At 46.1% G+C, this 27328-nt stretch overlaps 1 protein-coding gene across 11 annotated transcripts in view; it reads left to right on the top strand.

Annotated features, from left to right (window-relative positions):
• LOC147732987 (protein 4.1-like) overlaps positions 1–27328 on the top strand; it is a 586946-nt gene that overhangs the window by 448888 nt on the left and 110730 nt on the right. For all 11 annotated transcript variants that reach the window (XM_086957538.1, XM_086957536.1, XM_086957532.1 and 8 more), the window contains one exon: positions 2592–2672. In XM_086957538.1, coding sequence (XP_086813664.1) covers positions 2592–2672 — 81 coding nt within the window. The remainder of the gene's footprint in view (positions 1–2591; positions 2673–27328) is intronic.

Below are 27328 nucleotides of genomic sequence, written 5' to 3'. Positions count from 1 at the left end.
TTAGTTTATTGGGCCGACTTAACTTGATTAAAATGAAAATACTACCGAAATTACTTTATTTGTTTAGAGCCATACCTTTACAACCGAATCAACTTTTTTTTAAAAAGTTAGATAGCATATGTAGCAGCTTTATCTGGGGGTACAAAAAGGCACGTAGGTCTATTAAAACTCTAACATTGCCTATAGCTAAAGGGGGACTTGCATTTCCGGATTTTAATTTATACTTTTTGGCCACTTTTTTTTTGCGAATAAGGAGCTTACTAAAAAATGAGTCTCCCCTATTTTTCCATCAGTTTATGCTGGGTGCCGAATCTAACCAATTCCTGCTTCGTACTCACGACCCAAACTATTTCAAGCGGGTCAAATTTAAGACTGCTAAACACGCTACAAAAATTTGGAATAAAATCTTGCACATTAGTAAGAGGTCATTTTATAATGCTGAACTCAGACTATGGAACAACCCTGGTCTCCCGGGTATCTTTTCAGATGGGACAGGGAATCGATGGACTAGCTGTGACATTAACACTTTAGGAGATTTATTTGGATTCAATGGTATGTTAGATTTTGAAACATTGAAAATAATAAATGGTGTAACGAACGATATGCACTTTAAATATCGCCAGATAAGAGACTTTATTTATAACAAAATGAAAATTACGGAAGCTACCCAATCCGATATTTTGGAGTGTTTATACTCTACTAAAACTAAATCACTAATAAAACTGGGATACCAACTTCTAATCAAAGACAAATGTGAAGATACCATCAAAATTGCAACTAAGTGGTCCCGTAGATTAAACCTTGATATAAACTCAAGGCAGATTGAATACGCTCTAACTCATCTAAGCGATATTGTGCACTCCTCTAACCTAAGAATGCAGTCGTACAGGACAGTCACTGAATTATATTACACACCACACAGAATTTCCTCATGGACGCAAGGGAATCCACCTTCAGATAAATCTAAATGTGCGAAGTGTGACACACATGCTGCTGGTATAGAGCATATGCTTTTCTCCTGCCCTGCTCTCTCCAGTTATTGGAATGGAATCACAGATCTTCTTAAATCCAATCAGATTAAGACTCTTGAACTTTCTCCACAGCTGGTCTTATTAGACATTCTTGAGACCAATTGTCCAAACCAGGACCTTATAACAATCTTGTTTGCTTGTGCAAGACTAACCATAGCAAGGCATGGATCTCTAAGGATCCTCCAACTGTAGCTGAGTGGCTAGCATTGGTTATAGAAATTAGAACTATGGAATTTACACTGGCTAAATACAGAGGACCTAAAGCCCTTGCTAGAAAAGAAAAGATTTGGAAACAATTTTTTGTTGTATAAGAAATGGGAACTGTTAAAGGTTCTGTGCCAAACAATATCCTTGTGTTCCCCCAATCAATTAACTAATTAATCTAAATAACTCATTTTTTTCCCGTTCTGCTCCATATTCTCTTATCTATTTAGTTTTCTTTTTTCTCTCCTCTCTTTTGACTACTACTCTCTCATTTGCAAAATTACATTGATTGGATTTATATGTCTAATTAAGTTTGTTGAAAATTGTATCTATGTATTACTTCTTTCTTTGTCGTTTTCTGCAACAATAAAAACAATAAATTAAAAAAAAAAAAAGGAAAGTGACTGTGAAGACCTATCCGAAGTTAATTTTTAATTTTACCTTTAACTAAAAAGACTTGCTCTCCTGGTTTTCTTCCAATCTTTTTGAATGTAACGGAAGCATCGCTGGACAGACTAGATGTTAAAAGGGAGGTTATGCACTATATTGAAAAAAACGATGCATTCTGATTTAACCCCCTTAATATTTGTAGCTTTTGGCAAGGTCAAGCAGTGAAAAAGCTTGTTATTGCTCAATGACTTGTAGGCATCGTAACATACATATAACACTAAGCCAGCAGAAAGCTACTTGCAGCGTTTTTGTCCAGAGGAAAAGCTACAGTACTGGCATTTTTGGTAAAGGTAATATGCAGTCTCTTCATTAAGGCAGATATACCAGTTTGAAAGGCAATATTGAAGCTTTTATTTCATGGATGTCTCCAATCTTTTTCTTTCGCCCACATATCTTCCACTTTCCGCATTATTCATTTGGCCTGTGAATCTACAAAACATCCAGTGCTGTAGGAAGTAGTTCTTTACCTCCCCAACTGGAATGACTGGCATTGCTCCATGTTAAAAGTTCAAATCTGAAAGACTTTTTCCACTTAGATGTGGTGTGCTGCTGTTATATTGCACTGAATCTGGATAAGATGGTTCTTATGGGTGAAATGGGGATGCCTGCAAGGGAAGGATTTGTGAAAACAAGCTCTAATTACCATAGAAAATAGCTTTGAGGTATGGCTCAAAGTTATGGCAGTCTGCATTCTGATCTGGATGAAGTGAAACTTGAAATAGCATGTGATTAAATGTATGTCCATCTTGGAGAGTTAGTTACAGCTAAGAAATTATTTGGGGTATATGTTTAGGTAGCATTTTGATGTTGCGCTGATTAGACTTGAACTGTTTAATTATCAAAGTCAGATGTGAATGTTTTATTTTTCATTGCTTCGATTAAAGGTAGTCTAAACTCTTCTTCTAGACTGTGAAAGGAGGTATTTCTGAAACTCGGATTGAGAAAAGGATAGTGATCACAGGAGATTCTGACATTGACCATGATCAGGTAAGAAAGAGTGGACTGGTGAGCATATTGTTTGCTACGATTGAATGGAATGTTTATAGAGATGCTTACTGAACTGGGAGTCTCAGTTTTAATCTTGATCACGGAACCTTTCTAGATCCTTTTTGACAACATGCACACTCCTGACTATTATAACAAACTTTATTTAAAGACAGACACTGAAATGTGAAAAGAAGAACAGTTGTGTACGGAAATAGCAAATCATAACCTGTCTAAAAGGAGTTTGAGTCCTGTTCTTATGTTTATGTTTATGTTTATTGGATTTGTACTGCGCACAAATACCCAAAGGTGTCTCGGCGCAGAGGATTGTCAGAAAAGTTTGGAAATATTTTCCAAATATTTTCCAAAGAAAATAACCAAAAACTGCCAAGCTCAGTGCTTCAGGATACGATCACCAGGAGCTGTGAAAAATTAATTGTATGGGCATGATGGAATCTTGCAGTGTGCCCTTCCTTGAAGGTGAAGTGATAGCTTCTCAGCCTATTGGGCTGCATGGATCTTGTATTCCCTCATTATTCTTCATCCTTTCTTTAAAATAGTGTTTGCAAAAGAGTTTTTTGTCGCTCTTTACAAATAGTGTCTACATTTTTTTAATTAACTATGTCTTTTGAAGTTAAATGTGGCCTATATAGCTGGTTATGTGTGTTTTTTAAATATGTTTAATTGGCTTCTCAAAAAATGAAGGTCAAACCTTATGAAATATTCTCCAAGATCCTGTGCTTTATGGGGCCATTAAGTGCTTATCACTATACCCAAGATGCCCCTGGGGGAGACCTAGTATCACAGTTAAGTAACTGCTCCATAATAATATAGTACTTCCATACACTTGTGACCAGAAATAACAAAGAACTACCCTCACAGTCTGTAAATATGTAAAATACTTATGTAAGTGCTGGTAATAGTATCTTTTGTTTTTTATTTGTGTTTGGATTCTTCTAATTCCATTGAATCCCCTCCACACCATGTTTATTTTGTGGTACTCGTGTCTAGCTCCCTGGAGTCTTCATTATTGAATGTTCCAAATTTACTATTGCAAACACTTTCTAGGCTGACAAAATATTAACTCGAATTATATTCTGAGGATACCCATGCAGGAATGAACCACATTATTTTGCTTGTAATCCAATCATATTTACGTGTCTAATAGCCCCTGAAAGGGAACAGTTTGTCGTAGGAACACTCCGTTATATACAACATTAATACCAGTTCAAGTTTGCATTGTTCTCATTAGTTACAGTTTGGGAATCGAACAGCCCAAAAATAACTAGTGAAGCGCTTACATTAATTTGAATCTTCAAAGAATTATGCGATTCTGTTGGCCCGTAGAGAGATCTGTAAACTGTGGGTGTCTCTGATTCCACCAAGGTATGAGGACTGGATATTATCTGTGAGGAGTTTGGCTAATTTAAATATGTCAGTCAAGGGATGTCAAAGGCATGAATTTTGGGCACTCCTTTTGAGTTGGTGGGAGCAACCATTTAATCTATTAGATCAGGGGTTCTATTATTAAGCCCTTCTCCGCCTCGGCTGATAGCACCTTTTTTCAGGGTGGTAGGTCTCCTCCACCTACCTGGAGATGGTGTGTATTGTGTATCGGTTGGTGTGAATCACTGTCCCAGGGCGTCTCCAAGTGAATCCACCTCTAGCCACTTATTCCAGCACATGAGGTTTTGGACATTTCAGCTAGTAAGAAAAGCGAAATGGTGTGACAGAGACAAATGAGGACAAAAAAAGAAATAACACATTAATACCAGTTCATCTAAACTCTGTTCCAGTCAAAAGAGACACCTTGAGGGTACTGCTGTGTTTTCATGATTGCCCTTTGTTTTGATGCATTTGGGAGGGTGATGTGCTTTACTGCTTCCACTTTATTACTCTACCACCTGATATATTGCGTTTTTAATAATGTAATGCACACCGTACTCAACTGCATATATGGATTCTAATACCTTTTTGCCTTACGTTTCAATGTTAATCATATTTTCCAGTCAAAGGTTTCTGTACCTTTTACTTTTATGATCATTTAAGTTCTATACATGTGTTTGTGGTTTAGTCAGTCATGGTACTTGCATATTATAATGTAAAAGGACATTGCTTTGGTTTCTCTATTATGAATTTATTCTCAGCAAACATTCCAATCTTAACACCCAGCTAACACTTGTTTCACTTTCTCTGGCTCTGTGTGTCCCAGTAGCCTTTTCAAAGCTAGAAAATAAGTGTTTCACCAAATAAGAACATACATAATTCCACAATTGCTGTTAAATAATAATTTAAATACCCCTATGATAGAAGTATTATTGCTTTTCTTCATATGTACAGTCTCCAATACCTGTTGTACTGAACCTTCAGTGTATATCTATCTATCTATCTCTCTCTCGCTATATATATATATATATATATATATATATATATATTCCACACAAAAAGATTTTGCTATCTTTAGAAACGCCAGCACAGTTGGAAATGTCTTCCTGTCTTTATTGCAGTTACAAGCACAGCGTGCATTCTGCCCCCAGTCCAAGCGCCAAATGCATTTCGAGCGTGAGCTCTTTTTCAATGGCTTTACACGTAAGTCCTGGCAGCTGTGGGGACTATTTCTCTTTTTTTCCTGCCCCGCCCAAGTGGGATTTCATACCAAAGTGGCTGCTGGGATAAGTAGTCCGCTGCTCACAGAAGTTTGTGTGTCACTGTACTCCCCCAGTGGGTTGAAAGGAGGAGAATCACCTTTGAGCTTGTAAGTATCCTAAGCCACAAAAAATCGGAAATTTCCAACTCCTGTCAGCACTCTATGTTCCGAGTGCAAGGTCCACTGTAATCACGGTGGGGCATTTCTGCGACGAGGCAACGCCGCAAATTAATTCCACACAAAAAGATTTTGCCATCTTTAGAAACGCCAGCACAGTTGGAAATGTCTTCCTGTCTTTATTGCAGTTACAAGCACAGCGTGCATTCTGCCCCCAGTCCAAGCGCCAAATGCATTTCGAGCGTGAGCTCTTTTTCAATGGCTTTACACGTAAGTCCTGGCAGCTGTGGGGACTATTTCTCTTCTTTTCCTGCCCCGCCCAAGTGGGATTTCCTACCAAAGTGGCTGCTGGGATAAGTAGTCCGCTATATAGATATATTCTTAGAAAAAACCATAGGTTTTAAGAGTGTTCTAGTTAGCTGGACATTTCACTCGTACAAAACCATTGACATTCCTCCGTTATAGTTAGTTGTACTAACTATAACTCGCGCAACCGCAATCTACTGCTGATGATGTCACATATTACATCATTCATGACATGGTTAGTGACATCCTGCGTGTCTAAAAAGATATATATATATGTATTTTATATAAATATTAAGGCAAGACAAGACTTCTGATCTAATCATAAAAATAATATTCTTTTAGTTTTAATACAGTTATATTACTTTTAAATGCAATTTTTCCAAGTCGCGCTGGGTGCGAGTTGCGTGTGCGCACCCTACGTGGATCCCATGTAACCAGGAAAAAAACGATTTGATTGGTTCAGAGCACTTCCTATTCTAACTATTGAAGGACCCCACCCATTTCAATCATTCGTCTAAGACCTTCTTTGGAGCAACAACTCTACTAGGAAGAACCTAATTTTTTGCTGTTTGGAGACCTGATTTTCAGTTTTATTAAAGAACAATGGCTACTGGACAACAAAAATCATTTGATTCTAAACAATCCAACAATGAGGAATTTCTACCGGAGCCTGCACGTCCTGAGAGATACAGTTCCATCCTATTTGAATTTTTTACATTTCCTGCAGGACTAAAAAAAATGAACGCAACCAAGGTCACTTGTAAAATATGCAAAGTCGTACTCTCACATGGAGATCTGAATAAAAAGTATTCTTGCAGAACCGCAAGCATGCTTAAACGTGTAAAAAGTTTACATCCCGTCAATCTATCACGTGAGGAGTGCTGAAGACTGAGAGAAAGTCCAGCACCAGCAGTAGCAAGCGCTTCGGGACATCTTCATCAAGTCAAAATCTGGTCATACGTCCACAATTGGCCAATGCAAAAATACACTGCATTAAGTGTAATAGGCTGCTGTGCTATGGAGAGCAGTCTGTGGACTTGGTTTGCCGGGCTTTAGAAAATCATCGGTGCTAGTTTTTTTTTGTTTTACCCCCAGAAGTTCATTTTTTTGTTGCTCCAGTTCTCTTTTTTTTCTTTAAAAAATAATACAATAAAAATTGTTCAGAAAAACACAAAAAAAATATTTTTAAAAAAAAAATTATTTTTAGAACAAACTTCTCTGGGTAAAAAAAGATCTATATTTGAATGATAGTGTGTAAAAGTTTGGTTGAATGTATGCATACTGTATAATTGACTGAAAGAATGCATTTGTGGTGTATGGTGAATGTATAAGTGCAGAACTGCAAGAAAGTGCAGCATCATGACACTGTAAGCTCTTTAACTGCAGCGTGCTGTGGTACTTCCGAAGAACCGGCATGCAGCATATGTACATAAATATGTTGCAAGTCTATGCTTCCCTCTGCACTGCTGCTTAAACTGCAACCATGTGGTGACACAGGCACCCTTTCACCATGGTGGAAGGATGTCAGTGTCGTGTGGAGTTTGTTTTGGTGCAAAAAGACACACCTTTCTGCACAAAAACAATCAGTAAAGGCATTTTTCTCCTTCAATGTATGCTGTGCATTTTAGCATATTTTCAAAGAGAAAAAATTAGGAGAAATTAAAATAATTCTCCTTGTTGTGCCTTGCTACACCAATTGGAGGATTTTGCTGCATTCACACACATGTCCAGACTTATCATTGCGGATAAATCTGGAGATGTGTCTTGGTCTATGAGTGTTCTGTGCAAACACGCACAGTAACACCTATAGAACGCCTTTTCAACGCAAAGTGGTATGTATGATGACATCGTATTTACATGGAAAATGAAAGGTACCCATACTGCCTTTTCCCCTGTTTGTAAATATGAAAGAGTGTCTTGCGCTATAACTATGTTGCAAAAAGTGACATTGTTGGCACACAATGCTTCTAAATTTGCCCCATAAGTGCTTAGGTATTGGCAGACTGTTACAATAACAACATATTGCTAGTTAATTGTTTGAAAAATTGCATGAGAGTGATAGGAGGTAAGCATAGGCTTATGTCTGGAAAGATGCTCAAAGAAGAATGATTGAAATGATTGTGGTTCTTCAATAGGTACAATAAAAAATATTATGACCCAATCAAATCTTTTTTTTTTTTCAGGTCACACAATATCCTTTGACCACGTGATTCCAAAACTTTATCGGTATAAACTGGGTGTTTTCAAGGCTATATTAATACTTTCTAGCTTCTTGCAGATTTGTTTGCATAGTATATAAAGAAATTAATTGGTACTAGGTAGACCAATCCTTAACTATACAAGTAATAAGTACAGTAATTTCAGTATTGCAAACAGAAAAGAAGATACATTTATAAGTACTTACGTTTTGGCAAACACACTCTGTGACGTGTTTCAAGTTAAGGAGTTTTGTCTTTTTTAATCCTGAAAGTACCTCTGCCCTACTAGCCAACCATGTCTCTCCATTAAATAACATATAGCTGCGTTGCAGAGAGGTGCTCGGAAGCCGTGTCCTCATTTATATCTCTCTGCAATGCAACTCTCTGGCACTCTGTACATATCTGGTAGGTTAGTTGGCCCCCCAGTGACACTCAGTATTCATGTTAACTTTATCCTGTAACTTAAAACGCCCACAGAGCATCTTTCTACGCATATCTACTCCGTCCATCTCCCCTTTCTTCACCAGTGTACATACACAGGCCATTGTGTATTTCAATACTTACGATATGTAGCTGAAAGGGTCACTATGGGTATGCAAGAGCAGTAACAGGGTGTTTGCTGGAGTGTATGGATTCCGACTGGGGAATTGTAGGCCTGAAACACAAGTGAAAAGGTGGTTAGACCACTACATGCATAGTGCATAGGAGTTTAAAGCAGTCCATGTCCTAAGGCCTGGCTTGCTGCATGAGTACATTCATACTGACTGAATGATCAGACTACTACAAGGAGAAACACTGGGTGAACTTATAATTGGTTGAGTTTTTCTTCAGTGAAGGGATTACTATATGTAGCTGAAAGGGTCACTATGGGATTGCAAGAGCAGTGACAGAGTGTTTTCGCTGGAGTGTATGGAGACTGAATGAGGAATTGTAGGCCTGAAACACAAGTGAAAAAGTGGTTAGACCACTACATACATGGAGTTTAAAGCAGTCCATGTCCAAAGCCTGGCTCGCTGCATGAGTACATAGATACTGACTGAATGATTAGAGTACTACAAAGAGATCCACTGGGTGAATTTATAATTGGTTGAGTTTTACTTTAGTGAATGGATTAGTACATGGTACTGATAGAGTCACTATGGGATTGCAGGAGCAGTCACAGGGTGTTTGCTGGAGTGTATGGATACTGACTGGGGAATTCTAGTCCTGAAACACAAGTCAAAAGGTGGGTAGACCACTACATGCACAGTGCAAATGAGTTTAAAGCATGCTTTTAAAAAACAGAAACATGCAGCCTACTTTTCAGACTAGAATGTTGTCAAACCGCCAATCATTTCTTTTCTTTTTTCAAAACTGCATCTTATCCACCATTTTAGAAAAATCTCATTTCTCAAACTGCCATTTCACATACAGACACCTTCTGAGTGCATCCAGACCTCCCTTCAAGATGCTTAGAGTGTGGATTGTGGGACACAGCTATATTTTCTGGAGCCAAAGGTAGACAGAAAATAGAGGCATGGACAAAGACCTAGCTTTGCCAAATGTAGACATTAAATGGATTGGACAGAGAGGGTTAAAGTGGCACCAATTGATGCCATTGGTTAAATCCTTTTTGCATCTCCAACACCCTGACCTCATAATTGTGCACTGTGGTGGCAATGACCTAGGCACTTTGACTGGGGTAGGTCTGGAAATGCTTATGAAGGACACATTTACTGAATTGATGTCACTTCCCCCCCAAACTGCCTTTGTCTATTCTAACATATGTCAAAGGCAGAAATGGAACTGGTCCAATCAATTTTGTCCACAGATTGAGAAAGCTAGGAAACATGTCAATAAATCTGTTTCTGCTTTTCTCCGAGATTATAGGATAGGGTCCATTTACCACAACAATCTGCGTTTCAATATGTATGGCATCTATAGGAGAGATGGTGTACATTTTACAGATGAGGGTAACAGAGTCTTCCTCATCAACTTTAGACTCTGCATAGGTACCTACTTGTAGGTACCAAAATCTCCCAGTAAACATAGGGGCTCTTTTTAGATCCACCCAAGATCTAAACACATAAGCTTGATGTATATCTCAAAAATATAATTTTTTTGTGCTTGAAGTCGCGCACCCAACGCGTCAGTCGTGCACCAAACGCACTGGAGTCGCACACCCTACATGTTAGGAGTCGTGCATCCAACGCGTGCACACCAGGGGGCCGCACTGGGTGCGCAACTCCTAATTTTACCGTACATAAATAGCCCCTATCACTAATATCTATTATCCCCGGGGACCGTCAGGGGAGCCCCAATGCCCCAGGGACGCGGGGAGCCGTCTGGGACCCTGGGAGTAGCCCCTTCCAATCCTTTCCTTTAATGAAGGCCTCACTGATGTCCTGATTGGGGCCAGAGCAAAGATCTCCACAGAGGCACCTGTGCACAGGAGCATTGACCGCCTCAGTCACCTATCTCCTAAGGACCAAGCTTACCTCACCCAGCACCCCACCCCAGAGAATATGGTTGTCCTGGTCTCCACATCCGAGGTCAACCCTGATGCCTCCCTTATGACTCAACCAGATAGGAAGTCCAAGAGGCTGGGCAACTTTGGCAAGAGGATGCTCTCTTCTACCAGCCTCGCAATATAGGCCGATGTTGCGCAGTGGTCTCGACCGAGGCCCAAGCCATACTGACACAGGCTATTGCTGATGGCAGAGGCAAAGCAATATTCAGCATTTGTTGTGGATTGGATACGACTTGCTAGGTAGAGTAATTGCGTCATCTGTGGCACTCAGAAACCACACCTGGCTGAGGTCTACCTGGCTTTTTGGGGATGTCCAGGCTCCCTTAAGGACATGCTCCTTGATGGTGCCCTCTTTTTTGGCGACAAGGCAAATTCAGTGCTTGAGTTCTTTAAGGACAGCTGGGCCACTGCCAGGTCCTTAGGCCTCTCCATGGCCCCATGCCAACCCCATTCTGCCTTTTACTCGTTCCATGTCTACAGTAGGTGCTACCAGCTGTGTCCATTCCCATCCAGCCACCAAGGCCAGCAGGCTCCCCAATCCTTTCATGGCCACAAACACTGTTCCCACAAGCCTTGTGGGACACGCAGCCAGACGTCTACCCAGTCCGACAACCCCTCACCTGCCCATTATCCACAGCCTCAAAACCCCTTTAGTTTTTCCTCGTTACAGTACGCATACACACTAGGAAGCAGGACCCAACACCACTTGCCCCGTTAGCAGTCCATATCTCCGGACCAGTGGGTACCGCCATCACCACATATGTTTCCTGTGGTGTTGGCGGGGTTTGCAGCATACCTGCTGAGTTCAGGAGTTTCATTGTTCCCTTACCTCGACGGTTAGCTGTTGAAGGTAGGCTTGCTGCAGGCAGCGGTCTCCCACCTCCAGACTGTGGCGGATTAAATGAATTCACTGTGGTTCACTACAAATGACCCGAAGTCACACGTGACTCCTTTCTTAGACACTACCTTTCATCAGAGCTGTTGTAGTTGCAGTGCACTTTCGTGCCTATCCTCCAGAACGGCGAGACCAGGATATTCGGGATATTATTCTGATGTTTTAGCCTCTCTCCCAAATTTTGGTGAGACTGACTGAGTCTCCTGGGCTTCATGGCCTCATGCATCCTGCAGGCATATGCGAGCTCTGCAGTGGGACCTAACGTCCTAGTGGGTGCAGCATCAGGGGAATCTCATCGAACTGGTCCAGATATCGGAGGGAACTGTGAAAGATCTGCTGTGTTGGCTGACAAACCGTCCGGAGCAGACCCCTCTCTTTTCCCCACCCAGTGCTGACTGTAGTGATGGATGCATCACTCCTGGGCTGGGGCAGCCATTTGGGGAGATAGAAATTAGAGGACTCTGGTCTCCTGCAGTCTTAGCTCCACATAAACGTGTGATCCGTATGCCATTGAAAGCCTTTCTTCTATCAAGGAAAGACTAGTTCAGGTGTTCACAGACAATACCACCGATATGTGGTATTGCAACAAATATGGTGGGGTCGGTTTGTGAACCCTCTTTAAAGAGGCCCTGTGCCTCGGGATTGGCTGGAAGTCAGGGCATATCCCTGTGGGTTATACACCTGGTGGCCTCTCTAAGCGCCATGGTAGATGACCTCAGTCAAAGATGCTGAGCAGATCAGGAATGGCATTTCCTTCTGCAGGTGGTGCAAGGTCTCTTTCAGCAGTGGGTTTCGCCAGGGCAATAAAGCATGGACTTGTTCTAATTCATCCTGTACCTGGAGTGACTTCCACACTCCTCTATAATTTTGAATAGGACAGGAATAGTAGACCCGGGGTCTGTTATATAGAGGAGAATATCATTGACATAGAGGGAGATCTTTTCTGCCTCTTCGTAAGTAGGAGCTATCCTGAAACCCCTTATTTCCGGATGCTGCAGGCAAGCGACTCAATGGTGAGCGCACAGTGAAGCAGTGAAAGGGGGCATCCCTGTCTTGTCCCCGGCCTATAGGGAAGGCGGCACATACCACCCATTTACTCTAACCATGGCAGTGGGCATATTATATAGTAGAGCTACCCAGCTTCGGAATTTAGGGCTTATAACGAATTTGGCCAGCGTACGTTCTAGAAATGGCCAATGTACAGCGTCTATCACTTTTTCTGCATCTAGCGATAGAATGTGTGGTGAGTCCTGGTCCTTCACCTACCAATTATGAGTCCTGCAAAGGTTTACCTCATTGTTCAATAGAGAGATAGGATGGTCTAAGTCGCATCTATCGTGTGGTTTGCTGTCTTTATGTATTACTACTATAATTGCCAACTGTAGATCGGAGGGAAAGATGTCTTTTAAATGTGCATCGTGGAAAAGACGTAGCAGGTGGGGGCCCAGGAGATCTATACAATGTGTTTGAGGCATATGAGCTGCAGATCGTATACTATGCATTAGATCGCTACCTGGTGTTGGGCTCGGATGATTGCAGGTTATTGTCTTCTTGGAGAAGTCTTTGTAGTCACGATATAGGTGACTCCTCCCTTGGACAATATTGCGCATGGGCATTGGCTCCATCCTTAGATTGTTTTTTTCCGCCAATGGGTTTGGATGAAAGTTTCTCCACTCCGGCTAGAAAACCTTTTTCTGCAACTTCGAAGCGCAAAAACTTCCTATAACTAATATCGTCATCGAATACAACTTTCGACGCCATCGACTTGATTCCGGTTCATCAACGCGGGCACGCTGGGCCTATCGACGCCGTGCGGCCTACACCACACGGAAAGAACTCCGTTCAAGAAATGCCCGGTATGCCGAGCAAAATTTCCACATAGCGATCACCACGAGGTTTGCAACCTCTGTCTATCGCCGGATCACGACGAGTCGACCTGCACAGCTTGTGCATCCTTCCGATCGAAAAAGACCATCGGGATCGGAGGGCCCGTCGACACGAAATGAGGAGATCAGCCCCAGCACCGGAGGATATCTTCGACGCGAGGTTCCGCTCGTTCCGGAAGAGGATTCCCCTGATCTCCAGATCATATCAGAGGCAGAGGACTCAGACGACTCGATTCCATCACGTCAACCCTTGAGTACTTCTGCCCCTGCACCACATGCACTGCCCAAGCCAAAGGCGAAGGTCAGCGCTCCGCCCAAGGGGCCCAGTCGAGACCAAGTACTTCCTCCTAAAGCCCAGCCTTCGAGCTCGGCTCCGAGGAAAACAACTACACTTTCAGGTGCTTCGGCATCGAGCAAGCGACACGTGCCGATTCCACCACCTCCATCGGCACCGAAACACAAAGACCCTTCGACACAGGCCAAAAGACCCTTCGGCACCGAAAGCGAAAGACCCTTCGGCACCGAAAGTAAAAGATCCTTCGACGCCGAAGCCTAAAGAGGTACAGGCACCGAAAGAAGCTCCGGCTCCGAAGCTGCCCGCTTCCAAACCTAAGGCGGGAAAGCTAGCGCCCGACGCCACAAAGCCAACGAGGCCTGCTTCCACTCCAAAGACTCCCGCTCCGGTGCCAACACCCGTAAAGCCTGATTCTGAGGTTTCCAAGTCCTTGGACACGCCTACTAAGCCGAAAACAACACCTTTGGCACCGAAAACTTTGCCACAGGACGCTGTAACACCTCCCAAGGCAAAACGCCAAAAACAACCTCTGTCAGAACCGAAAAAGTTGACGCCGAAGAAGGTTGTAGAGGAAGATGAACTGTTTAGACCAGATCCTAAACAAAAGAAGATCTACGTAAACCCAAAGACTGGACATGTAGGTGCTATACCTCATAAAAAGAGACCAGCAGAAACACCACCTCCATGTGTGGTTCCTGCCAAGAAGGACTGTGCAACTTCTCCTATGCACCCTCCCTCTCCTGTACCTCCTTCCTCTCCTGTCCCTCCTTACATATCACCTCAAATCTCTCCTGTCCCCTCTCCTGCATCATCACATTCACCACAGACTGATGAGGAGTATGACTTAGGTGGTGGGGAGGATCCAATTGTAGACCCAAATACATATCCTTTAGATGAGGATGTCTACACTTTTCCACCACATAATGTGCCTGATATTTCTGATCCATAGGTATACCCGTCAAAGCCTTCTCCACCAGAAGACACCATTGGTTTTAACCACCTCTTACACAGAGCTGCTCTTTACCACAATGTCACATTGCACTCTGATGACATTGAAGAAGATTTTCTGCTAGACACATTTGAGCCATCACATAGATCTACTCAAATTCTTCCCATGATCAAGGGAGTCATTAAGCATGCTCCAGAAGTAATCAAAGATCCTGTACGCACTAGGGTACTAAATCCAAGAATAGAAAAGAAATCTAGGCCTGCACCAGCTGATCCAACCTATATTAAAGTACACCCTTCGTTAGACTCTTAGTAGTGTCCAATGCAAGAAAACTTCTGGTGAGACGCCCCCACCTGACAAGGAATCCAAAGTTATTGATGCGTCAGGTAAAAGAATAGCGGCACAAGCTACAAATATATGGCGCATTGCCAATACGCAAGCCCTTCTATCACGTTATGACAGGGCTCATTACGACCAATTAGAGACACTACTACAACACCTTCCAGATCAATATAGAGATCAGGCAACAGAGCTCATACAAGAAGGCAAATTAATCTTGAATGACTCAATAAAATGTGCCCTAGATGTCACAGACACAGCTGCTAGAGCCGTAAATACTAGCGTCATACTCAGAAGACATGCATGGTTGCGCATTTCAGGGTCAAACAAGAGGTGCAAACCACAATCTTGAACCAGCCTTTCAACCAAAACCAATTATTTGGCCCAGAAGTAGACACTACACTGGAAAAAATGAAGAAAGACACGGGCACTGCAAAGTCAATGGGAGCTCTACAGTCCACACAGACTAGAGGTTCTTTTGTCGCTCCTTTTATAGAGGAGGCTCCAAACAAACTGGAGCAAGATCTTTCAAGACGCAAACTCAAACATTCTCTAACAAAGGGTATTTTAGAGGAGGATACAGGGGCAATAATAACAAGGGAAGAGGACGCGGTAACAACAGCAATCGCTCTTCCTTCACAACTAAACAGTGACTTCCCTCTGTTCCCCCAACAGCATTCCACTCCTGTGGGGGGGGCAGATTAACACAGTTCCTGCCTGTCTGGAACTCCATCACAACGGACAGGTGGGTGAGACAGATTATCCAACATGGCTACTGCCTAGAACTTACAGCAACCCCCCCAAATATACCACCCAGGCAGCGTCCTATGTCTAACAGATCACCTGACTCTGCTTCAACAAGAAGTTCTAGCACGTCTACAAAAAGATGCTATTCAACTAGTCCCATTAGAGGAACAAGGAACAGGGGTTTACTCGCTGTATTTTCTAATTCCCTAAAAGGACGGGACACTGAGACCAATTCTCGACCTCAGGCCCCTCAACCATTACATACAATCAGATCATTTTCATATGATCACTCTGCAACAAGTGCTCCCACTACTGCAACAAGGCGATTTCCTTTCAAAACTAGACCTGAAAGACACCTATTTTCACATCCCAATACATCCTGCTCACAGGAAGTACCTACGGTTTGTAATACAAGGACAACACTATCAGTTCAAAGTCCTTCCGTTTGGTGTCACAACAGCACCAAGGGTGTTCACAAAGTGTTTAGCAGTAGGAGCAGCACATCTCCGAAGACAACAGATACACGTCTTCCCTTATCTGGACGATTGGCTCATAAACGCCAAGTCATTCCACCAATGTGTACAACACACTCAGAAGACAATTCAACTGTTGCACAACTTAGGGTTTACGATCAACTACACAAAGTCGCACCTAGAGCCTTCGCACGTGCATCAGTATCTAGGGGCTACCATAAACACGTCTACAGCTGTAGCGTATCCTAGTCCAGCCGGGATACAGAGCATTCAAGCCTTAGTCTCCACTTTCCAACATCAGCAGTCTCTCCAGGCAAGAGTGTTCATGAGGTTAATCGGCATGATGGCATCCTGCATCTTCATAGTACCACATACAAGACTGCAAATGCGTCCATTACCGGAATGTCTGGCACAACAGTGGAATCAGGCTCAAGGTCAGCTCACAGACCTGGTGTTGGGAGACAGCCGTACGCATCGCTATCTGCAATGGTGGAACACCAAAAACTTGACAAAAGGACGGCCATTCCTCGAGCCTGTTCCACAGCTAGTGCTCACAACAGATGCATCCCTCACAGGATGGGGAGCCCATCTCTTACACCATACTACTCAAGGTCGATGGAACAACCAACAAAAGCTGTTCCATATCAACCATCTAGAGCTGCTAGCGATATTCTTAGCACTCAAAACTTTTCAACTTCAAGTACAGAACAAAGCTGTCTTAATCCGGACGGACAATATGACAGCGATGTACTATATACAAAAACAGGGGGGGGGGCACTCTGCAACTGTCCGAGCTCACACATAACATTTGGAGATGGGCCAGTCCTCAAAACATATATCTGTTAGCGGAGCACCTTCCAGAGGTTCACAATCAGATAGCGGATCTGTTAAGTTGGCAGTCACAACAGATTCACGAATGGGAGCTACATCCACAAGTTCTTCAGCCATTCTTCCAACAGTGGGGGCACCCACACATAGACCTGTTTGCCAGCCACGAAAATGCAAAATGCCCAACCTTCACTGCCAGGTTTCCACACCCACGGTCCAAGGGCAATGCAATATGGATGAACTGGTCAGGCAGATTTGCATACGCTTTTCCGCCTCTCCCCCTCATTCCACTAGTGGTGCGCAAGGTCAAACAACAGTCTCTCAAGCTCATACTAGTAGCTCCCACGTGGGCACGCCAGCCGTGGTTCACCACACTACTAGACCTCTCCCTGGTTCCACATCAGAAGTTACAGCTCACACCCTCGCTGTTAACACAGAACCGTGGAGAAATCAGTCACCCAGACCCAAACCAACTGAATTTGGCGATCTAGCTCCTGAATTCTTAGAGTTTGGTTATCTCAGCCTACCACAAGACTGCATGAATATCATTAAAGAGGCCAGAAGACCTACTACCAGAGCGTGTTATGCCGCTAAATGGAAAAGATTTGCAATTTATTGCAAACATAATCACATTGATCCACTGGATGCCTCCCTCCATCCAGAATATCATTTGTTACCTTTTAAATCTACAAAGGTCTAATTTGGCATACTCTTCCATACGCCTACATCTTGCAGCAATTGCAGCCTATTTACAAAACAGGCAACATCTGTCGCTTTTAGGGTACCTGCAATCAAAGCATTCATGGAAGGATTAAAGAGAATAATCCCCACCTTCTCAGCATGGAACCTAAATCTTGTCCTTACGAGACACATGGGACCCCCTTTTGAGCCTCTGCATAAATGCGAACTGCAATTTCTAACATGGAAAACTGCTTTCCTTGTTGCCATCACCTCTCTCAGAAGAGTAAGTGAAATACAAGCGTTCACTATACATGAACCGTTTTTTCAAATACATCCCAATAAAGTGGTTCTCAGATCTAATCCAACATTTCTACCAAAGGTTATCTCACCTTTTCACCTAAACCAATCAGTTGAGTTACCTGTGTTTTTCCAAAACCCAGACTTTGTAACAGAAAGGGCCTTGCACACGTTAGATGTTAAAAGAGCTCTACTATACTACATAGATAGAATTAAATCCATTGGAAAGACAAAACAATTGTTTGTATCTTTCTCTCCTCCACACCAAGGCAACCATATCTCCAAAGGTGGGATTGCCAGGTGGATTGTAAAGTGTATACAAATATGCTATCAAAAAGCTAAACTCACACTAACAGTTCCTCCTAGAGCACACTCCACTCACAAACTAGGAGCCTCTACGGCTTTCTTAGGAAATATACCACTGGAGGACATATGTAAAGCAGCTACGTGGTCTACCTTCACTAAACACTATTGTGTTGGCGTGCAAGCCAAGCAGCAAGCTGCAGTAGGTCAGGCTGTCCTTAGAACACTATTTCAGACTACTGCAATGGATGCAAGCAACCACCGCTAGGGGAGACACTGCTGCAAAATGTAAATGTAAATTGATACTTGTATAGCGCACTACTCACCCGCAAGGGTCTCAAGGCGCTTGTACGAATACCGCTGTGGAACCCATCCTGGCTTTCCCTGTGAGGCGTCCACTCCTGGGCACCCCCAAGGTGGAGGCCAGGCATCCTTAGCGTTGTGGGGGTCGTTGTGGCAAGCTATTGCCCAGAGTTGCAGAGTGGGACTCCATGATTGGAATAGGCACCGAGGCGAGAATTATCAGGTCCGTGGAATTTTTGAGCCCAAGACCCGCCGAGGCGGGGAATTGAACCTTGGTCCCGGGCTAGACCTCTGCATCAGGGTCTGCCGCTCTAATCATTGAGCCACACTTCTCCACAATCCACAATCGATGCATAGTGTAAGATCTGCAGCTCATATGCCTCCAACGGAAAATGCTACTTACCATAATGCATCTGTTCTTGGCATGTAGAGCTGCAGAGTCATACACGCCCTCCCACCTCCCCTGACTTTTATCCATTCCAGTTCTCATCTTACTTAGATGCACACGCATTGACATCCTTTTTTTCTTACTGTATCTCTAATAACTCCATCATTTCCCATCATGGCGAAAAAAAATCTAAGGAGGGAGCCGATGCCCATGCGCAGTATTGTCCAAGGGAGGAGTCACCTATATCGTGACTACAAAGACTTCTACAAGAAGACAACAACCTGCAATCATCCGAGCCCAACACCAGGTGGCGATCTAATGTATAGTGTGCGACTCTGCAGCTCTATATGCCAAGAACAGATGCATACTGGTAAGTAGCATTTTCCTTATATAATTCTGGTGGTAGCCCTCTAGACCTGGGGGCCATCCTGTGTCCCAGTTTCGCCACTGCCTCCTGTATCTGATAGAGACTACTAGCCGCAGATTCCTTAACGTAGAATTATCCCCAGGTGTAAGACTGGATCCGGAAAATTTTCTTTGCCACAGCATCTCTGCGCGTCAGGGGGGCAGTGCCACGTGACCACCCTGACGTCGTCCGTAGGCGTGACGTCAGCAAGGTCACATAAGCCCCACCCGCCAACGTCAGTTTTTTCTCTTTTCCGCGTGCAACGCTGATCCGGATCGTGTCCTGGCCTGTTTTCCGGCCTCCTTTTCACGCTTTGCTTTTAGGAACAGTGTGCGAATGCGTTCGGGCTTCAAGACATGTACTGATTGTGCACGCCAGATGTCGGCGACGGACCCTCACCCTATCTGTGTGTGGTGTTTGGGGAGCACCATGACTCTACAGCCTACGAAACTTGTCAGCACCTCAAAACGAAGTCCCGGCGGGAGTGCCGGATGGAATTGCTGTTGGCCCGCTTGTCCAGGTCTGTTTGTCCCAGTGTCCTTCCCCTACCTCGGAAGCCAGGAACCACCGATTGCGTCTGCGGCATCGCCCTGCGCCATGGCCCCAAGGGAGTCGCTCGCCAGCTGGTAGGTCCTGCAGCTTGTGTCCGAGGCCTTGTCCTGGTTCGGCAGAGGATTTGGGTTCCCCTCGAGATGTGCGCCCCCGCCAGTCGCCACCCTACCCTCCGTTTCCCGGCGTCGGGCGACTAGGGCCCAAATGAAAGCCTACTCTGCAGCTCTACAGGCTTCTTTGGCTCCTCTTCCTCCTGAGACTCCTGCGGATCCCTTGCCTCGCGTGGGCCTTCCGTGCAGTCGCCAGCAGCTTCGACCCCGGCAGGTTCGGCTTCAGGTTGTAGGAGAGTGGTGTTGGGGCGCAGTCCTGCGGGGCTCCCATCTTCGGCCCACGGCGTCCATGCCTCGCCCCAAATTCCTTCGGGACTCCCTGTGGCGTCGCAGGAGGTCGTCAGGACTCTGGGCTTGTCCCCGAGTTCCCCTCGGCCCTCTGAGTGGGCGGCTGCCTCGCCAGGGGCCGGGCCAGCCCCGAAAGCTTTCCTCCCTGGCCCTGGCGGTGCCGCTGGTCGAAGCAGGGGCCTGGGGTGCTTTCCTGAGTCCCTCTCGGCCATCTACGAGGGTGGCTGCGCCGTGTGCGGTCGAGCCGGTGCCGTTCCTTAGCTGAACCTGCTCGGACCCCGCCCCATTCTCCTAGGGACCACGTGGTGGTGGAGGTCGACTCGGCGCCGCCAATGTCCACTCCGACCCCGAGCCGGCGCCTGTGGCGGACTCCACGGCACCGTGCAGGCTTCGGGTCCATGATTCATCTCTGGAGGTTTCTTCGTCTCCGGAAGGTTGTCATCTCCTGTTCTCTTACTCTCCTGAGACAGGGCGCCACATTGTTGCTTTTTGACCGGCGTCTTCAAGGGAGGGCTCCTTGCTCGTCCCCGCAGCCTCAATCTTTGGACCCTCTTTTCCGCACCTCCACCGGCTTCTCCGCCTTCCCCAGGGGCCCTCAAGTATCCCACTTGTCCGTGCATACCCGACCATTCAGGGGCTAGCAGCTTCCCCCTCTAGCTGGACTTGGGGCCGGACGGACAGCTCAGTTTGCAGCCGTTGCCCTCGGAGGAGTTGCTTTTTCCCCAGCGGCGCCCTACGGAGGCCAGTGTTGCCTTTGTTCGAGCTATTTCCACGGCCGCTGGCATTTTGCGAATGGGTGACCCCGTCACATCACTCCCTATGGATAATCTCTTGGAAGTTCTCCACCAGGGCTCTGGTGGACGGGAGCTGTTCCTTCCTTTCAAAGGGTCGCTCCACAACTCTCTTTTGGGGGCTTGGGGGCGTCCTGCCACTGGTGATCTGGTGCCTCAGCCGCTCCTGCATCGCCACCGTCCTGCTCCGCACGACCCAGTCTGCCTTTCCTTCCATCCTTCTACTCAGGGCTGTCTTCTGTGGTCTGCTTTTCTGTCCTTGGCTGTGGTGTTGTTTCCTCTGTCTCATGTGGGCCGGTGGTTGGATTCATGGGGGCGTAACATCTTCGCTTCATCCAGTGCTGCTTTGCAGGCACTCAACACTCTTTGTGTGTTGACCAGGGCTGCCTCTAGCCTGTGGGATTCTGTGGAGTCCCTTCTTTCTCATGTCTTTCATGTGCCCGTGCTGATCGAGAGATGGCCGCGTTTATTCTCCATGCGGCCTTGGATGTTGCTGATGCTCTCGGCCAGGCTATGGCCAGTTCTTTGGCTCTCCATCGCCATGCTTGGCTGTGGGATGCTGTTTTTCCTGAGAATATATTAGGGAGCTTCTGGTTGACTTGCCCTTTGATGGGGTCCTTTTGTTTAACACTCATGCGGACGCAGCCATTCAGTGTCTCCTTGCGGGGCTCCGTCCTCCTCCCCCTCCGAAGGCTTGCTGTAGAACCTCGGGGCTTGATGGGAGGCGTTATCCCACCTGCTTCCTGGAATTTGATGTTTTGAGTGGCCCGTTTATATGTTCTGTGTGGCTTGACGTGCCTTCGGGGTCCCTTGGTTGGCCCTTCTCCTCTGTTGGCTGCTGGTTCAGCCCTTTTGGCAAGTGTGTATTTTTTGGCTGATTGCTAAGCCGTCTGTGGTACCTACCGCATGTCTTATGTTCTTGCTCTCTGATGCAGGATTTTTCCCCTAAGAGTGGTTCCCATGTTTTCTTTGGGACATGTCATACCCTAATGGGGTACTTGTAGCTATTGTATGGCTCTGTCCTACGCTGGGAGGGTGTGGACTCCATTTTGCGTGTTTCTCGCCTTTCCAGGCATAGCTGTATACAGCTTGTGCGGTTTCTTTGATCTTGTCTGGGCGTAGCTTGCACTGCTCCAGGTTCTATCAATATCAGTACCTGCTGCATCACTGGACCAGCTTTGGCATGCCGTGTGCGGCTTTGTGCTGTGGTGTTTCCGCCCTTTTTTTGTCCAGTATTTCGGCCTGGTCCTCAGTCTGGTGTTCCAGGGGTGATAAGATTACTGCTATTTTCCTGTGTTCTGGCTGACGACCTTAGTCCGTCCTAGATATTTCTCCTCTTCTCTTCTGGTTGGTCCCACTTCTTTTCGGTGGTCAGTTTATGTCTGGAACGGTCTCCTTTTAGGGGTTGTTCGGGATTTCCCTGGCCTTTGCCTTCGTCTTGCGATCGGCTTGGTCTGGGCGCTCGGTTTCATGGTGCTTGCCTGCTGCGCCCGCCTGCTCTTTCTGGTCCACGGCTGGGGGCCTTGGCATGGGCCCTTGTGTTCCTGCCTCTTGTTCTGCTGGAGCCTTGCTAGACTAAGTCTTTCTTCTCATGCCTGCCTTTCTTGACTCTGGAGCCGTTTCTGCCTTGTTCACTGACTCAAGGCTGTGGCTGATTGAGCTGTCCCCTTCACTGTGCGTGTTTTCCTGTGGGGGGCTTTACCTCCATTTCTACCTCTTCTCCTGGAGCCTTGGGGTGATTCTCTCTTCCTCAGTACTCCTCTGCCATTGTCTGTCCCTCCGGAGCTTTCTGGTGGATGTCCCTGGGACCTTGGCTGGGCTTGGGGTGTCTTGGCCTCCCTTCGCCTCGTCCTTCCTTCCTTCTGCTTGGTGGGGGCTGGGCCGCCCTTCTTGTCCCCATTACACATCCCCTTCTGGGACCCTGTGTTTCTTCCTACGGAGAGGCTCTCTCGCAGGTCCTCCACTCTTCTGGGTTCGTTAAGGAATCTGCGGCAAGTGGTCTCTATCAGATGTACGAGTACTTACCTTTGGTAACGATGTATCTGGTAGAGACGATTCTAGCCGCAGATTCCTTCACGACCCGCCCTTCCTCCCCGGTCTGCGAGGACCTTCAGTTTGGTCTTCTGCACTCGTCTGCCTCCGGGTGGTTTTTCCTTATGCGAGTGCCCTCTTTCACTTCCTCCCTAGTGGGATGCTTTGTTCTGTTTGTTTGATTCACTCCTTCCTTTCTGGTGATTGGTTGGTGGGTTCCTGGGTACTTCTTCGTCCTCGCACCCTGGTCTTCCAATGTGGGGCCTACTCACGCTCTTTCCCATTTTCATTGCTTGAAATTTAGGTCTCCTCTGTAGTCCTCTGAGTTGGGGTCTCTTGTCTGTGCTTCGGCCCTTAGCTCTTACAGGGGATGCGCCTCTCCTTGCTGGGGTTGTCTTGGGGTAAATTGTCGTTACTCTTCTGTTCTGGCCTTGTTGTCCTTCACTGTTCATGAACTGTGATTGCAGGCCCCTTTGTCTGCTGTGACATTTTTCACATACTTTCTGCCCTCAGTGAGGATGTCTTATTTGCTTGCAGGGTTGCTTCGCAGTAGCTGTGCTCTGCTCTTCCCTTCTATGACTTTAGGTGCCACAGTGCCCGGCACTCTCCCGAATGGTGCTGTTCCTCACCATTTGTTTATCAGATTTTTTCACACACTGTTCCTATATTCTCACAGTTTTTGTTTGTGATGGCTCTGCGTTGTGGCGCGGAAAAGTTCTCCTAAGAAAACTGACATTGGCGCGCCGGGGTGGGGCTTGCTGACGTCACGTCCGTGGACGACGTCAGGGCGGAGTCGCGTGGTACTGTCCCACCGGCACGCAGAGATGCTGTGCCAAAGAAAATTTTCCGGATCCAGTCTTAAGCCTGGGGATAATTCTAAGTTAAGGAATCTACCAGATACATCGTTACCGAAGGTAAGTAACTCGTACATTTCTGTCAGTCAGGTCAGCATCTAACTCTCATGCTTCTTCATTTGCCAGCACTGGGATCAGGTAATTTTCTATCTCAGTATTTGAGCTTAGGGGCAGGCTGTATAGAATTATCAGTAGTAATCTGCGAAGCCTTAGCGATGTGAATGTCTGTAGTGTGGGTGACATCATGACTGTCTATAATGTCCTATACATACCCGGCCTGTTCCTTCTTACAAATCCAGGCGAGCAATTTCCCTGCCTTGTTTCCATCCTCATAAAAGCATTGGAGCATCACCAGTCTCTACTTCCTGGCGTTATCCATGGCCACATGCCCATATATTTCCATCTCAGGGTGTCGAGTTGCCGGGCTAGCTTGGGATCATTATCGTGGATTGCCCGTCTTTCAAGGCATAGTATCTGTTGTTCAATTCTTCCAGTGATTTCGCCCTTTCTTTTCCCATACGTGATTTCGCCCTTTCTTTCTTTTCCCATGCAATGTGGGTTTTGGCCCTATTTCGCAGCACTGTCTTGTAGGCCTCCCACACCGTCACCCCAGAAGGGACCGAATTCTCATTCTTATGAAAGTATATTCCTGTGTCCACCCGTATTCCCCTCAACACCTTACCATCTCGTAAGTCCCAAGCATTGAGGCACCACCCGGTCATGACCCCGGGTTCCTATTCTCACCACGAGGGGAGAGTGGTCAGGAAGACCCCTTGCCAAATAATCAGCCTGTCTTCTCTCATCTATTTAATTCCCGGAAACAAAGACGTAGTTTAGCCTGGAGTACACTTTCTGTGCACCAGAATAGTAGGAAACTGCCTATCTTGGGGATGTTTGTTTCGCCACAAGTCAACCAACCCGAGGGTACTAGCAAATCGTGACAAAGGGGTGATGGCCAATAAACCTCCATCACCCACAGAACTGTCGAGCAGTGAAGTCATTACGTCATTGAAGTCACCCCCAATGAAATGAAGGATTGAAGCCTTCTCAAGCAGAATGTCTATAATTTACTCAGGGTGGGCGCCTGAAGTCTGGGCGGAGCATATGCGCATATTAGGGTCATATCTCTCCTGCCCCATTGCCCCGACATATCTGTCCATGCGATCTTGCCAAAAACGTGTTGTCCTAAACTGGGAGATCTCTTAATCAGTCTGGCCACTCCCCTTGACCCAGTAGAGTAGCCTGCATGCACCAACACCGTGTAGGCGCCCCGGCCAAGAAATCTACACAGTGTACCCTGCAAATGTGTCACTTGAAGCATTACTATGTCTAGGTGTAGCCTCTTGATCAGTTGCATCACCAGTCTTAATTTTGTAACCCAGGCCATTGACGTAACACTTCAACAATGTAAAATCTTGAGTCTGAGCTAAGGTATATGCGGCCATGGGATATGATTGATCCCTTACACCATTTAGGTGGGATTGGCTCTTAGCAACTCTGTGTATCCTGTGGGGACTCCATCCCTTAGTTACCCATACGACTGGCAACAATTAACAGAAAAACTCAACTGTAACATATCTCCCATCCAACCAACACCCCTCCCCCCGCTATCCCCCCAGCATTAATCCCCCTCATCCTAGCGAAACAGCTACTCGCCGGAGAAGAAGGGGAGGTGTGTCCATCCCGTGAAATTTCACGGAACATTTAAACCAAGAGTGTAATTCAAAAAATAATTTTCCGCCTCTGGCTAGGGGCGTGTGTTATGCATGTGTAGCCCCTGCTGCTGTAATCCTCCTGGTTCCCCCCACGTCGTCTGACGGCTTCGTTCACGCTGGGCGCAGGGGGAAGGAAATGGGAAAGTGTCTGGGGGATATCTATTCTCTAACCGGACCCTTGCCCAAAGTCCTTTTCTGCTTGCAGGCCAGGACAGTCTGTCTGAGCCACTTGAGCAGCGACCAGTCACTTATATCTGCAGTACATTTGGCTTGGGCTGCTGTCAAAAGCCAGCACATAATCATCCCTTACTTGTGTACTGGGGCCCGGGCAGTTCTCCTCCCCAGACGCACCAACGGTCTCTTGGGCCCTGCTTCCTCCAGTGGGTGATCCCAACCACGTCTAGACCACTCTCCCCGTGGAGGGACAGTCGACTTAGGAGCTCCAAAGAAGGTAAGGCCAGACAGGGCGCCACCTTGGAGAGCTTCGTCAGTTCATCTCCGCTGCATTTTTGAGTACCCTAGCAGGTTCACAGCTCTGGGGCTTTCGGTTTTGGCCAGCGGCACACAGCCAGCTTGGAGGGCCGTCCGGGCTGCATCTGCACGCTTTCAGGCTGGCAGGATTTCTGACGGATTTAGTGCTCTGGCGGGAGCTCACTGGAAATGCAGCTTACACAGCCATGCTTCAGGTCACGCCCTCTTGATTTGCACTTCTTTTGAGCCACTGCACAACTGTCCTTTCAAGCTCCTTACCATTAAGACTGCCTTCCTCGTGGCAATAACATCTGCCCAAAGGGTCAGTGAGCTTCATGCTTTGTCATCTGAGCCTCTGTACTTGATCATCTTCCCAGGCAAGCTGGTTCTTCACACTAGAGCTTCCTTCCTGCCAAAAGTTGTCACTTCCTTTCATGTAAGCAAGTTCATCATCCTGCCTTCTACGCTCCGCCACATCCATCTAAGGAAGAGGAGTGACTCCACTAACTGGACCTAAAAAGAGCGTTGTCATTCTACGTTGACCGCACAAAAGAGCTCCCCGGTGGATGACCAACTCTAAGTGGGGTATGTCAGAGCGAAGAACGAGAAACCTGTTCAGAAACTGACCTTCTCCCAATGGAACATGCTCTGCATTAAGAGCTGCTACGCAATGACCAAGAAGCAGTCCCCTCGAGATCTTGCATGCTCATACCACCAGAGCTAAGGCTGCTACCACTGCGTAAGCCCGCAGAGTTCTGCTCCTGGACATCTGCCAGGTAGTAACATGGTTTTCTCTACAAACATTCATGAAACATTACTGCCTGGACAGTCAGGTCCGTCGGGAAGGGCACTTTGCTTCTTCGGTACTGCAGTACTTTTTAGTGTGAAACTGTTTCGCAGGCCCAACTCCCGGGAGGTATTGCTTGGGTATCTAGTCCAAGGTAAAGAATCTGTGGCTTGAAGTCTCTATCAGATGAACAAGTTACTTACCTTTGGTAACGCCTTATCTGGTTGAGACTATATCTAGCCGCAGATTCCTTACCTGCCCACCCATCCTCTCCACCCTGTGAACAGATTTCTATGGGATGGGTTTCTACCTCTTTCAGGACCCTAGTTTTCTTCACTACTAGTAGTGTTCTTTGTGGCTCCTCACTCCTGGTATTGAAAGTCCGGAAAAGAAACTGAAGTCAGCGCACTGGGATGGCGCCTATAAGGGCATCGCGCACTTCACTGCCGGTGCGTCCGACTATGCCATCTACAGGTACGCAAGGGCACTGCTC

Source organism: Lissotriton vulgaris, chromosome 2_1 (genome assembly GCF_964263255.1).
Source record: "Lissotriton vulgaris chromosome 2_1, aLisVul1.2, whole genome shotgun sequence".
In the NCBI taxonomy this organism is placed as follows: domain Eukaryota; kingdom Metazoa; phylum Chordata; class Amphibia; order Caudata; family Salamandridae; genus Lissotriton; species Lissotriton vulgaris.
The sequence above is the reverse complement of the archived record's forward strand: the minus strand, read 5'-3'. Positions and strand labels throughout refer to the sequence as shown.